The sequence below is a fragment of the Pongo pygmaeus genome, chromosome 1, assembly GCF_028885625.2.
Source record: "Pongo pygmaeus isolate AG05252 chromosome 1, NHGRI_mPonPyg2-v2.0_pri, whole genome shotgun sequence".
Lineage (NCBI taxonomy): Eukaryota > Metazoa > Chordata > Mammalia > Primates > Hominidae > Pongo > Pongo pygmaeus.
Window position 1 is genome coordinate 85,494,345 of NC_072373.2, and position 15,557 is coordinate 85,509,901.

At 41.5% G+C, this 15,557-nt stretch overlaps 1 protein-coding gene across 5 annotated transcripts in view; it reads right to left on the reverse strand.

Moving 5' to 3' along the window:
* Window positions 1-15,557, reverse strand: part of PBX1 (PBX homeobox 1) — a 291,950-nt gene that overhangs the window by 213,772 nt on the left and 62,621 nt on the right. For 2 of the 5 annotated variants that reach the window (XM_063649429.1, XM_063649432.1), the window contains one exon: window positions 10,950-11,117. The exons of the other annotated variants lie outside the window; for them this stretch is intronic. In XM_063649429.1, the coding sequence (XP_063505499.1) occupies window positions 10,950-11,117 (168 nt within the window). The remainder of the gene's footprint in view (window positions 1-10,949; window positions 11,118-15,557) is intronic. 5 annotated transcript variants of the gene reach the window in all.

A 15,557-nucleotide genomic window follows, 5' to 3' on the forward strand; every position in this document is an offset into this window, starting at 1 on the left:
TTTGTTTCTTAAATTGAGCTACATTTCTATAAGTGCAAAGTTATACTAAGCGTCATTTACTTTATTGCTGTGTAATAAGAAACCAAAATGGAAGTCCTAAGCCATCCTCCTACTATATCCTACACTTCAGTGGCCACACATAAACACACACAAACCACACATCCCCAACTCAGCCCACGGTTTCTCCCCATTCTGGCCACGAAAGAAACCCCACCACAGTTTAGAATCAGCAGCTTGGTGGAAAATATAAAAAAAACTCAGGCCTTCTAAGTGGCCAAGGGCTCCATTGTTACAGCCAAGTTGAGAAGAAAGTTGCAGTCTCCCTGGGCATTTGTCAAAGCCATGATAAGATGACGAGAAGATTTCTGTCTCCTTCTCAAGCTCTTCTCTGCAGCCAGCAACAAGGTGACTAGGTGTCCAAAGTTCAGTGTGACCTTAGTACTCATAAAACACCCCAATCCCACTAAAAATCAAGAGGAAATACTATGTCAGCAAGTAGAAACTGTGCTTCACATTCCAACTCTGGTGAAAGGGAAAAAGAGAAAAGGATAAAAATAAAAAGCCAATTTCATAAATGAGGTGGAAAGCCACTCTACAAGGCAACTAAAAATATACACTTCCCACATGCAACAAACAAGCTGGGCTCATGCACCTTGTTCCAAGCTGAAATAAGATGCCTTCAAGATGGTCACGTAGAAATGAAAATAGCCTTGTTCAGACTCACTCTTTCAGTCATCCTTTCAACATCCTTCTCCTTGGTTAACCCAAGAAACTGTGTTCCTCCCCCCTTCCATCTCTGTAGACCTGAGTTTCAATATAAATAAAATCTAACTGTAACTGAGATCAAAAGGAGAAAAAAAAAAGAGAGAGAGAGAGAGAAAGATGCTGGGGGCTAGAACTAAAGTCTGGGAGGGGGTGCCCACTGACTCAAGGCCACCAGATTTGTCAAAGCCCATTTACCCAGACCAGGCAGGGACTGGGGAGCTTGCAACGCCCATTGTTGGCTGATCAAAGTCCAATCAGAAAGTAAAGGAGGAACCCAGCCAGCCTCATGTGATCCAGCACAGGAAGCCAAGTCTAAAGAAAATGAGCTGTGCTTGTGAATAAGGTATACCAAGACATCTTTACTGAGCTTGCCACACAGAGAGAGAGAGAACAAGCCAGAGAGAAGGGAATCTATTTGAAGCTGCATCCTAACGAACCTTAATAAGTTAATGCAGAAATCCTCCCAAGGAGTCTGGCTATAGGAGACACCGGTCTCTACGGAATCAAAATCTGTTATGTTGCAATATAATAGATGTAAATTAAAACAGAAAATCTATCATGCCTCTAATGTACCCTGATAGCTGAGTGTGTGGATCCGTCCGAGGAGAGGCACAGGAGGAAGGGTGATATATGGCGAGGCTGGATGGAGGGTGAAAAGCGTGGCGAGACGAGCGGGAGAATGGCGCAGCCCGCGCGCGCCTCAGACCCAAGGGCAAGAGACGAATAAATGTTGATTAGTGTTGATTTTGTCCGACAAACGCCTGTCGAGTGACAGTTGGGCTAAGCTGCACTGAAAGAGAACCATTAATCTTGGTCTGGTTTAAGTAGAGTATATTAATTTGTGTCATTTTTACTAAGTCGCACTGAGAAAGGCCTCTTACTGCTTTGCATTTGACTGCTTTGGTGGTTTAGCCTGGTTCCCCTCCCTCCCCCCTCGCCCCCCACTTTTTAAAACAGATACCATGGTGGCAGCGGTGGCAGCAGCAAATTCAAATGACACAGCAGGGGAGCAGGGGACTGAGAGCTCCTCTCTTGGATTAAGAAAATAAACTCCCAGGGTGTTGGCATAGCAACAGCATTTCAGATGAACTGCTATATATTCAGTGATTAATAAATTAACATTTTTTACAGTTGTTCCTCCTTTTCTCCCCACCCCCACCCTCACAATAAACCCCTTCCCCCACACACACTTCTACTTTCTCTAAGCTGTATCGCTTGCCTCTTATAAGAATAAGGAAAGAAGGCGCAGAATATTCTCAGCCTTAGAGTTAACTCCTGCCCACAATCGCCATCTCTACAGGCAGGCAACATGGCCCCTTATCACCTATGACGCTAAGAATAGGCTCCAAGATCAATGGGCAGGTCTACATAGAACCATGTGCACATGGTTGGTGAAACCTGGCACTCTCCAAGAGGCCTCAAAATTTGGGGTCTTTCCAGGTCCTGATAGGCTAGGAAATAACTGAGAGTAATCATTTCTCCCAAAGAACTTATTTCCCTACAACAAAGACCCCAAACCATGTCTGAGGGAGTCCTGACCTTGCCCAATTATGCTGGGTAAAAAGAAAGTTTGTGTCTATCAGATGGTGTTGGTATATTAATGGGAAGCCGACACTTCCTTTTTGAGCTTACAATCCTCCATCAGATAGTTCAACTAATTTTGGCAATTCATATTCCAGAAACAAAACCCAACGAGCATTGTGGGAGGGACTAAAGAAGAAACTGATTTTAAGCACTGCCCTAGAAGTCAGGTCCACTCAGTTTCAACAGTACCACAAGCTCAAAAAGCACTCTCTTTTCAAAGCGTTCATGAAATAATAAATGCTTTAGGAGATAAGGACCAGGGAAATGATAAGTTTTGTTTTCCATAGCTCTTACCTGTATCAGTGTTTTATTATAACCATCCTTTTAGTCCTAGATAAGTGTCAGCTGGTGTGGGGCCAGGCAGGGCACTGCAGAAGGTCAACGGCACTAATCTCGACCTTCGAAACTCACCTGGCCACATCCCTCAAGAAGCCTCTGGCCAAATCTCGCAGAAACCCCACGATTATAGGCTTCAGGACAGGGAACACTCAGTGAGCAATGCCGGAGCTACCTCCAAACAAGAAGAAGGAAAAGCCTTACACTGTGCAGGTCCAGAAGACAAAGCTGGCACTAAAAACTGAGCATTACAGGTGGTGGGGAGCTGGCTCACAAGGAAGAAACTGCTCATCCACAGCTGTGCCACAGCAGAGCTGGATAATGCCACCCAGGACTGTTACAACAGAGCTCCTTCCTCAATTGAATGGAAGATTAAATTACATAACCTTTTAGGTAGCTCAAGGCCACTGCTGGAGAGTGAAGAAAATAATAATAACAATAATAACAAATATACTGTGCGGCTTAACGTGCACCAGGCACTGTTTTAATTGCTTTCTATGTATTAACTCCGAGGCAGATACCTATGAAGTAGATACTACTATTATCCTTCCGATTACATAGATTAGGAAACTGAAGCAAAGAAAGGTTAAATAATGTGTCCAAAACTAGCATGTAATTGAAGGAGCTGGAATTCAAACCCTGGCAGTCACAGTCTAGAGTCCATGCTCTTAACTACTACATTATACTTTTCCTTGTATAATACATGAAATCTGCAGGGAAAGGCTCAGGTCATTCAGTATTCACGATGATGTACACCATTCAAATTCCACCAGATCCAAGAAACAGTCCATACTGAGACCCCAAACAATAACAAAATGGACCTGGCAGTGAAAATACTAGTAATAGAAAATGACCCAACTATTAATAGTCTAAAGAGAGAGAGGGGCTGCGTGCTGTGGCTCACGCCTGTAATCCCAGCACTTTGGAAGGCCAAGGTGGGTGGATCACCTGAGGTCAGGAGATCGAGACCAGCCTGGCCAACATGGCGAAACCCCATCTGTACTAAAAATAAGAAAATTAGCCGGGCGTGGTAACGCACACCTGTAATCCCAGCTACTCGGGAGGCTGAGGCAGGAGAATTGCTTGAACCCAGGAGGCAGAGACTGAAGTGAGCCGAGATTGCGCCACTGCACTCCAGCTTGGGCAACAGAGCAAAAGTCCATCTCAAAAAAAAAAAAGAGAGAGAGAGAGAGGAGAGATGGTTGTGAAGAAAAGAAGTCAGCAACATCATCCATTTGAGGACATTCTACATTGAGGATGTTATGGTGGACTTAATAGGTAAACTAGTTTTGAGTCTTAGCTATGCCATTGACTAATTGTATGACCTTAAGCAAACTGATATCCACTCTAGGTTTTCTTATCTATAAAACAAGATTGGGGATTTCCAAAGTCTCTTCCAGGTCTTAACTTGACATGAACCCTAGGATCTAGGCACCATAAAATCCGTTTCCCACTTTTTAGATGACTTCCAGAGTCGCCTTAATTATATCCTTTTGTGCCTCCATGTTTACTGCTCAACCACCATCAAACTTGTGGAGAGCAACAATGAGTTCCTGGTAATAATATCCTCTAGACCATAAATACCACATGTCCAATGTGTCCGTACCACTGATTCTTCCTAGTGTATTAATCATTATAAAAGCCTAGATGTAAGTGTGCTGGGGAGGTTGATGTAAAGCCACCAATTGAGAAAAAACCCCAAACACATAGTTTGCACAGTGTTGAATCCACGGTGGGCATTCTGCATGTTCTACACTAAGAGTACATCTGTAATTCCTGAAATTATTCATGGATTATGAAACTATACACTCAAGGTCATTGATGTTGGCTTTTCATCCTACTCCTGTGTCCAGCAGGAGAAAGGCTGTGCTGTGAAGCTAGGGACAGGTGTGCCAGCTCTTGCTTCTCTACACTCAGAGCCCAACTTCCCCCTCACCCTCCTCTGAAATAAAAATATCTGCGACTTTAATTCCTTGGGAAAATGGGCAGCACCATAAGAAGAAACTGCATAATAAAGATGAAAGGGGCGAGGGTAGCAGGGGCACTAAATGATACTTCCTGCTTTGTAACTTCAACTCCAGTGCAGCCATGTCAATGAGGTGCTGTGAGGGCTATTAATGCCTAGGCTGCGGCAAGGTCCTGTGGTTTCAGGGCAGAAGGGTATTAGGTCAGCCACGAGTAATCATGGTGATAACAATAACAATATTAGTATTTGTCCAGAGAGGGGGTGGTGTGAAGGGAATCACATTAAATTCAAGAGGACTCAGATAAAATGATGCTAAGGGTCAGACTAAATCTAACAACAGCCTGTGATTTGTGGCTTATGCCAGTGCTCTAATTTGCCTCTCTACGGCTGATGGCCCATGAAGGTGAGGGGTGTTATTGAGTGCTGCCCAGGCTCTGCTTGTGGAACAAGCAAGTCACAACACTGCTTGCCCAGTTCCTGACTCCGCTGCAGCCAAACGGATCTTCTAAAATAATGTTTCTTAATATGAAAATAGCCGAATATGGCCCAAATCTGTTCCAATTCCTTAATTTGTATTAGTTTCCTTCACGTGCTACAATAGCTGATTTATCTTACGGATTTCATATGCACATTAATTGCTGTACTCTTGTTTGTTTAAAGTGTATCTGGATGCATCTGTCTACCAAAATAATATGTCTTATTTATATATTATCTATTGTAGATTGTAAACAGTAATGGCAGGGACTGTCTTTTTTCTATCACACTTGTAAATATGCCCGGAGACTAAGCAGAAATGAGCTTCTCCAATAACTAAAATAAATAATGAATTAAGTAAGTGGACTTGTCACTCTCCATGTGGATTATTTATGCTTTGTACCTTACACCTCAGTAAAAGGGTCAATGCAGAGTGAGAGTTTTTATTTTCCTCTTTTACTTAATTTTTTGTCCCTCTCCTCCAGCTCCCATGCTTTTATTACTTGAATCTGAGAGCCTTGTGTTCTGACTTCTCTGTGTTGCTTACATCCAAACAAATTTAAGTTTGTTCAGAAAGCACTTTGAATACTGTAGGGAAAAAAAAAAAAACAAAAAAAAAAGAAAAAAAAAACTCTCTCACTAGGTTATGAAACTATTTGTTTTGTTTTAACCAGAACTTTCATCTAGCACCTCAACCAGATGGTGGCTTTTAAAAGCTATCTTAAACTGCAAAGCCAAACAAAAACAAAAACAACACAGTAATAGTGAGATAACAATTATGCGCACTAACCTGCAAGAAAAAGAAGGAGCAATTTTGTGTATCAGTAAGGTTAACATATTACTCCTTCTCCCATTCTCCCACTCCACACTCTCAACTTCTGCAAGGTCCCCAGGGCTTCCTGATGTAGCCCATGTACTAGTTCATTATCCACTCTGCCAGTGACATCTTGCTACCTGGAAAGCTGCTGGAGCTGATGAAGCTAGCTTTACAGCAAGGTGAGTCTTGCTGACTCTTAGGCTTGTGTGTGATGATGCTAAATGCTCGTCATTCTTACTTTACTATGAACTGTGAACGGAATGATTAAGCACATTATCAAGGCAAAGATCCAAAGATTGCACAAGACAGTAATTGCCAAGTACCTGGTAGGGGCAATGCAACTCAGAGGAAAGAGTATGGGCTCTGAAATCAGAGACCTGAATTTAGTCACTTAGTCATAGAAGGTTCTATTTTATTTAATCTCTCTAGGGCTCATTTTCCACATCTGTCAAGTGGGACTAATAATCCCTTTCAGGGTTATACTATGTACTTTACATAGATTATCTCATCTTATCTGCTTGGTAGGAACCTAGTGCATGTTAGCTTTCTCTTTTACCAAGTATTTGGGTAAAAGAAGAATGATATTGAGTGTAATATTACAGATTGATAGATGTACTGATAGCAAATCACGAATTGCTACAGGCAGCTTAAATATGAAAACAGCATAACCACTAGTCAAATATGTGATCACCACACCACCCCTACAAGTTGGAAAGACCAAGTGAAGATCTAAAACAGAGCATTATCTGTCTCCTAAAATCCCATATTACCCATCCATGTAAAACATCCCACTCAGACTTTGGAGGCATAGAAAAGAAAAATACATTCAGGGTTCTCTTCCATGTCATCCAAGAACAAATTATGCAATCTTTCTGTCTATGCCCACGCCAAAAGACTCATAGATCTGAATCATTTTGCCCAGTGAAAACCACAACGTCAGCCATGTACTGTCCCATGAGCATCACCCCACTGGTCACAAGTATTAGGTTTTCTAATGACTTTGCAAAATAACATTAGGAAAAATTTTACATTATTTTGGGGTTATTTTATTCACCTTTCTGAAAAAATGCTTTTATTGATAGCATTTCTCATATCATCTGTGATTTTTGGCATACTCATTCACACTGTCTTTCAAAAGAGAAACAGTCAAAATATTGCCCATAAAAAATATATAAATATATGTAGTCATATATACAAGCATCCCAAATGTGGTTAAGAGAACAGATTACAGAAACTCCTACCTTTTATCAAAGAATTGGCAAGCCAACCTTCTTGTTGGAAAAAGAATTAAGAAATTTGGAGGTACAGCCTCACCACCTGTCCACATTTGCCAGATGAGGTCTCCACTATAGCTACAGCCACTTTTTACAGAAATGTTGCAGTGGCTTGAGAGGAAATTAGCTTGACAGTAAAACCTTTCAAATAATTTCTGTTTTAAAAAACTAACAAAGTGTAGCAAAGGTGAAGCCCAACTGAAGACTGGGAGATGTGGGTTTTCATCCCATTTGCACCAATAAAGGATGAGTGATCTTAGCAAGACACATGCCCCTTTGGGTCTCAGCTTCCCTAAGAATGTAATCAGTGCACTGGACTCAGTTCTGTGACTCCCTTTTAGGACTAATATTCCATGAGTCAGGGAGAAGGTAGGTCTGCTGGGTCTTAAAGACACACAGAGAGGACTGAAAAATGCACATGGTAACCTGTCAAAACCGAGCCCGTGAGGGAATTCCAAAGAGAACACTGACATGCAGAGGAGGAGCTGCCCTCACTCTTCCATCTTGCCACAGTATTTACTATGCATCCAACCACTCACAAAGCTCCATATTTAACTCAAAATGCTTAACACCAACTTTTTTTTTTCAATTTTAGATCATGAGAATCAGCTTCTTCCCATTCCTTGGAACAGGTCCATGGAGACACGGCCAATATTAATGTAGAGACAGACAAGGCAGTCTAATAAACAGAGCCTCGAGCAAAAAAGAGAAAACAGTGCCACAGATGACCAGGGTAAGGGCCACAGCACTGGCCGCAGCTGAGTGTTTGAGGTCAGTCCAAACAAGCATTGACTTAAAGAATCTTGCGTGAGATGTCATCCCGCTCTACCCTAAGAAACGATGGAACTGTTGCCATGGCAACAAAGGTACTTGAGAGGGACATGAGCAAAGGGAGACTTAAAAAGAAAAAGACAATATGTGGCCTAAACAAAAATATGTGACGGTGTAAGGGGTGCTATAAAGCCTTTATTGCCACTTGTTAAGGAAGACCTGTATAGCTCACTCGTGAGTAATAAGGCGGTCAACCCAAACTAAGGCACTAAAAATTTTATAGCACCCCACATATCATATATATCTAGATAGATAGAGAAAGAGAGAGATACATATATAAAGGACCTCCACAGATACACTCACGAACAACGCAAGCAAATGTTGCCACTGATCTTGGAAATGCTATCTTCTAATAGAGTCGCTACATTTACCAATACCCTTAATTTATCGGCTATCAAATTCCACATCCCATCAATTCAGTTCTTAAAAGGTTCAGAAAGCTCAGCTGCAATGAGAAGGAACCATGATGGTTTCACAGGGAGTGCAAACTAGCCAGGTGCACAAAGCCAGGATTCCCTGTTCTGGTGGTGACTCCACAGCTAATTTATTATTTCACAGTTGGATTAAATGCTCCCTACTGCCATCAAGGATTGTCAAGGTGACTATTTGGACTCGGAGAAAGAGATCATTGCAACCCAGAGCAGGAGATAGGGGACTGTCATGTTGCATGTTCTATATCCCTTACCTTACTCAAAAAATATCCTTCTAAAGTATCAGTTGTAAACCGATTTATAGTCTCATTAGATGACTACAGGACTAGAAAACTTAGCAATTTAAAGCAAACCTGCAGTAAAGCCTTTCAGAGTAAAATTTTTAAAACATTTTTGTAAAGTAAATAATGACATTTTAAATTCTCCCCCAAATTTTGTTTCTTATAATTCTTCTCCAAGTCAGGTACTCATAAACCCAAGGGATTTCACTGAGCACTGTGCTAGGAACAGATGTCCCCAAAAAGCAATTAATGTACTTTTCTCAGTTACCTAAATCTAAAACAGGTACAGAAAGATCCATTCTTGGGGTTCTTGCTCTATTCACTATAATTTCCAGTTGCTAGTTTCAAATATACGGTCATAGCAGAGAACCAACTTGGGTAAACTCAGGGGCCTGATCTTGCTGTTCTCTAACACAGTGATGTGTGAGAAAAATGAGATTATCCGGATAAAGTTCTCCAAGCCCACTGGAGAAAAAAAATACAAAAGAGATGCAATGTGTTGGTATTATTATTTCTACTGAGCCACTTCTGAAGCACAGCCATGAATGCCTGCCTGGCTTTTAAAGAGAGAAATGCTTGTCACCCAACAAAAGGCCATCGTCCATTCCTTCCAGAGCTAAGAAAATGTGAACAGCCTAGTCTAGCTTCCCCAAAACATCTCCTCCATCACATTGGCTTCCCATCTCTTGAGGCTTCCTTCAAGAGAAATATTATTTCCTTTCACTGATATTCTAACTTTCCTGTTCACGATGCTGCGGGTCCATTCTCAAATGCCACCACCTCTGACTCTACCATGCCAAAGTGAGCTCACCAAAACAGGAGGCACCTCTTGCTGGATTGGACATGCATGGGCTTCAGGTGACACAATGATTAGGCCAAGCAATTGCCGGCCACACATCTGTACCAACACACTCAAAAATCAATAGAGCATTTATAATAATGGAAGTTCAACGGCTTCCATTTTGTGAAGTGTTAAATGTGCCAAGGGACTGAGTTAAAGCTTTGGCTATGAAAGGGGACTGTAACTTATGCTTCCTTTAAAAAAAAATTTGCAAATGGTTCATTTTTCCTTAAGGAAAAAAGCGGGCATTTTCAATTAGGTGAGTGGAAGGACAAATGCTCCAAGTACATTTTGCTGAAGTTCTAAGTGCTTCTGAAACCCCTCCTGTCAAGGCATTAGTAATACAAGATTTAAGATGCCCAATTAATTTTTTCCAGCCACCAGCCAAAAGTAGATGCAGGAGGAGGTTAAAAGCTAAGTGTTTAATTAATATTAAATTTATAAGATTCTCTATCACTGAAAGCATTGTAAAATTGAAAAAGCAGTTAATTTTACGGTTGCTGTGTATTCCTCTGCTTTGATCTTTGATCTATGATATAAAATCACCAACTGTAAAGATTCCCCAGCTTTATTATACCTGTTAAATGGTGAGAAGGAAGAAAGAGGGGGGAACCTGCAGACATGATGGGGAGCGGGGAGTGAGGCCCTGAAAGTGGTCATTAACGTTGATGAGAAAATCTAAACATGAGAGATTCAGGAAATAGCTTTTGACTAAGCCACATACATAGATGAGGCATTCTCATCTTGCCCATTCTCTACACTCCAGTTTTCTAGAGTTTTAAGATGGGAAAACAGCAGTTGCCTATCTCTGGCTTAAGACAAAATAGTAAAGCAGAAAAGATTTAGGTTGGATTATGGAAGAATTTTCTGAAACTGAGTTTCCAAAGTGTAAACTCTTCATTGGACTAGATCACGTCATTGCCTTTCCTACAGCTAGAAATGCCTAAATTAGATTAAGTATGTGTCTGTCTTGAACAGTCCATACACTGATTCCTTCTTCCAAAGGCTCCACTTACCCTCCCACTAGTAGAGACCAGGCCGGGCAAAGAAACACTCAGCCCTGGGCAGTGGGACCTCTTTAATCCATGGCATTTTCAAAAGCCTGTACTGATAAAGGGCGATGGAATAGGAACCAAAGGTAACAGGGAGGAAAACCTACTACTGAAAATGTTATCCTGAGAGAGGTTTTCCCAAGATTTCCAAATACCATATTTCTGCCATCAAGACAGATGTGTGGTTCCCTCAACGGCAGCCCATGTCATGAATCCTTAAAGATAAAAGGGGGAAGGCATGGTATATGCATCTCAAATCGAGTGGCCATTCAGCCTGCAAAGATATCAAACACTCACCTTTGCCTTCTCCCCACCCAAAACTGCGGTGGTGGTGTGTGGGCTGGGGGGTAACGGGGTTCCCAGAGGTAGAAGCAGAGGAGAGTACTCTGTGCCGAACAGAACTTTGTATCCTAGTCACCAAAAAGAACAATGAGGGGCATTTCCGACTCCTGGCCTCCTTCAGTTCTGTCACAAATCCAGAAACAAAGACCTATTATGCAGAACAGATTTTACAGAAAGGCAGAAGGAGGGTGGGGGAATGGGATAATTCATGTAAGGTGTTTTTTTCTTTTTTCTTTTTTTTTTAAATCCCATCAGGGATCTCATTATAATTTCATTATTAGCAGAAAAACCAAATAAGTGGCAAGAGAAAGAATCTCCACTTAGTATTAACACACACACACTCACATACACAAAGATGAAAGATCTTATGAGCTTCAAAGAAGCTGCTAATTTTCCAACTTCAAACGACTAAGTGAGAAAGACACTGATAATGAATGTGCTTTTTCCACTGGCTCACTTATAAACTTTTCCCCTTTCTGTCTCCCTCCCAAAAATTACTTCTCATTTTTAACTAGAAACAAACATCAGAGGTAATAACAGAATCCTGGGTTCATACACAATCTTCCTTCAGGGCTTCCTTCTTCTGTCTTTCTGCGTACAATAAAAATGTACGGGGAAAGAGAGAACTTCCTCAATGGTAACATGGTATATTGCCTCAGGAAGAACAGCCGAGAAAAAAATACAAATGTACCTCATTGCCAGTAAGCTATACTATTTCAAGAGTAGAGGACTAATTCATAAAACACTAACTTTCTTTGTCTCTGTAACTGTCTTTATCCATCACGAAGCTGCAAACTTGGGGCATTTTCACACTGAATATGTTTCTAAAAGCTTTACCTGGTGGTGAAGTGTGATACTGCAAGCCTCCCTCTTTTTGGAATTTTAATCCTAAACAAAAAATACAATCAAGTTTCTGGAATTCAGGCTCCCATAAGCTAGTGCCACCTATGCCCTGCAGTACCCATGTTTCTACATGGTGTAACATGTTCTTCATGAAAACTGTTCAATTCTGACTAAAGGTGATTTTTCTACCCTATAGAAATATGTTCTAAAATTTATAATAAGTCATTGGAAGGATAGATAACACTTTAAGAAAATATAAACCTGTTTTCTAGAATTAAAATAGTTGTCAAAAGTGAAAATTAGTTGCTAAGTTTTATAAGCAGTTTTGAACAACAGGCTAGACAGAAGCTCTCAACCTCTGTGAATGTATAGTCTCTTTTTCAATGTCAAAACATTGCAAGTACCACTATAAGAGAGTTATTGTATTTTTAGCTTCTACAGATGGAGGAATGATACACATGAATAAAAAAACCTATAGGAACTGAAAAAATGCTTGTTTAATGTGCATTTCATTGACCACAACAGCATTTCATACATTCAAAGAATTTTAGTAGGTATATTTATCTGCATGTGTGTCCATGACATTATTCTGTTTACAGACAATGCTTGGTATGTGCATGAAGTTACTAAACCTTTTTACCAACTTCAAGGCTCCCTCAGGGTCCGTGGCCCACAAATTGAGAATCACCATGCTAGAGGAAGAAAGATACCAGCTGAAGGAATGTATGCCTCTAACCAATTCTTTCATTGAGAGAAAATGACATTCAAACAGCTGAATGATTTTAAACATACCACTCCTTGTTTCACTCCTACCGATACTATCAAAATGTTGATAGACACAATACAGATTATTTCTGAGCTTACATGGTCTTGATTGTTGGTTTATAACACAATAAAACTTCTTTTTGGCACAAGAGCCTATCTGCTATGTGTACATCTCCCATTACAAATTGCAAGTAAGGATGTTGTGAAGAATAACATAATCAAAATAACATTTCTAACAAAGATACACCAGTATGATCAATGGCAACAGTAGCAATTGCTTAAGAAACATCAGTAAATAATTCTTCAGATAGTTAGCCTTGTGGTTTTAGGACAGTGGAATGATGATAAGACAGCAATGCTACCTATAAGAAAGATTGACCCTCACATAAGTGTACACACAGGCATTCACACTCCCAATACACACACCTCCTCCTTCTATCTCCCTGTCTGATTTCCACTCATCCATTCTCAGCTCCTGTTTGTCTGAGGCCACATGCAACTGGATTTGTCAAGCCCCCTTTTAACAACTTGTTGTCACAGTCCATTACCAAATTGCATATAGTTATATATTCCACTAATTAGGCTTCTAAAATATCATTAACATGTCTCTTGATCATTAGCATAACGTATGAGACGACGTCGTTAGGCACGACTCGAGTTTGTTAACGTGGTAATGAAAGGCACAAGGCAGGCTCTGCAGGAACCAAGAAGCACAGAGAAGTGGGGAATATCCAAGCACCAAGATGCTAAGCCACAAAGGCATAGACGGAGACACAGAGAGACAAAGGCAAGCACAGAGAGGAGATGCAAGGCACGAGGAAAAGGCAGAGAAACACAGTCAAAGGAGAACATCAGTAAGCATGACTTTGGCAGTGAGATAGCTGCTTGGGTGTAAAAAGGTAAAACCTAATGCACCCACTCCCACCTGTGTGGGAATTAGACCCTGGCAAGGCTCTAAGCAGAAGAAGCTTTAAAAATTTCCTAGACAAGAAAAAAATAAAATTCAGAAATCTCCTTCTTTCCTGTCACCTAACACATGGTGCACACGGGTGTGCCCATCTCCCCCATTCCCACACCACCCCCTCTCCAGCAGTGGCTACAGAAGACTGCGGGCAATTACCTGGGGGTGACATTCTTCGATTCCTTATCAGGCCCTTTATTAACATGCTGGTAGATATCTCTATTTATCTATCTACACTGCATTAGTCATGATCCTCTTGTGTGTAACGAGGCAGGGCTTACCTCCAGAGATTATAGACATGCTACGTCTAGAGAAGAGAGAAGGAAGGAAAGCACATAAAAAAGATGGCAACTGGCCAGGCGTGGTGGCTCATGCCTGTAATCCTAGCACTTTGGGAGGCCGAGGCAGGTGGATCACGAGGTCAGGAGTTCAAGATCAACCTGGCCAACATGGCAAAACTCTGTCTCTACTAAAAATACAAAAATTAGCCGGGTGTAGTGGCATGTGCCTGTAGTCCCAGCTACTTGGGAGGCTGAGGCAGGAGAATTGTTTGAACCCGGGAGGCAGAGGTTGCAGTGAGCCAAGTGCACTCCAGCCTGGGCAAAAGAGCGAGACTCTGTCTCAAAAAAAAAAAAAAAGATGGAAACTGTGTGTATGTATAGGAAACATGTGTCAGTGTGTGTGTGTGTGTGTGTGTGTGTGAGCACACACCAGCAAAGTGGTTGTGGGTTGTGATTTCAAACAGCCGGTTAAGCCTGGATCCCATATTTCATAGAAATGTTTCTAAATATGTCTATTAGGACTCACAGGACAAGAAGATAATGAAGTGCTTGGCTCAGGAAAGTAGCCAAGTATATGATGGGTAGAGAATTCAAAGGAGTTGGGGGAGATGAGTTAACAGCATGTGCACGTCAAGTGCTTAATTCATCCTGAACAAGGAAGCACTCAGCCCAAGTGAGCTATACCTTGGTCACAGGCTGAGGGCATAGGGAGCAAGCAGCCTCAGAAACAATCAGGAGAACCTCACTCATCTAGTCATTACGATAGAAAAAGATCAATCAAGAACTTTGGAGTCCAAAAATCCTGCTAGTTTTTCAGCACAGAGATTCTAGGCTAACCTTTATGGACTTGATATTTCACACAGATCCACTGGAAGCATCCTAGGCACTCACAACAGTGCGGCCCAGAGAGAAATGCAGCTTCCTTGGAACAGCTTCACAAGAGACAACACTGGGAACAGAGGCCTGGCAACCCACTGTTTTACACCAGCTCCTTCCAACAAGATGCCTTCTCCTACCTAGTGATCACTTCCAGCCTAGCCTTGCCTCCTGAGCCCACACGGAAAGAAGAGTATACTCAGCATTTACAAGGATTACAGCTGATGTCAATGCAGAAGAGAGGCTGGGTAAACTTAGATGGTGCCTAAATGGAAGTATTTCCTATACCCTCTAGCTCATCTGACACCTGACTTGACACATCAAAGGCTATGCAACCAGGGTTCATTTACAGGGAGGAAGAATCAAAGTTGCTTGGTTTTATAGAATGTATTTAGTGTGAAAGACGGGAGCTTTTCCTCTGGTCCTAACTTCTCATTCTTAAGGAAGATGGAAGTCAAATTGCAGGAAAAAAAAAAATCTACCTAAATGCCCATTCGATGGGCAGACTCAGGAATCATACTCTGCATACTCGGAACTCTTACATTATGGAACCACAGAAATCTTTCTGTTCAGGTATGTCCATTGATCCTTTTCTCAAAGGAGTTAAGAAACTCCATTGGCTAAATGTGCACCCTGGACGTGAATGATTCTTAATTATGGCCAAAAAGACAGACTGTGCAACAAGAGGGATGGCCTCTTGTTTCATGATTATTTCAGTCCAGTAGCCTTGTGTGGCTTATGAAATGGGCAACTAGGCCAGCCTAAGACTGCATAGCCACCAACCTAAATCAGCCCCTGAAGGAGAGCCTGCAGTAAAACAGTCCGTATCCCATCCCC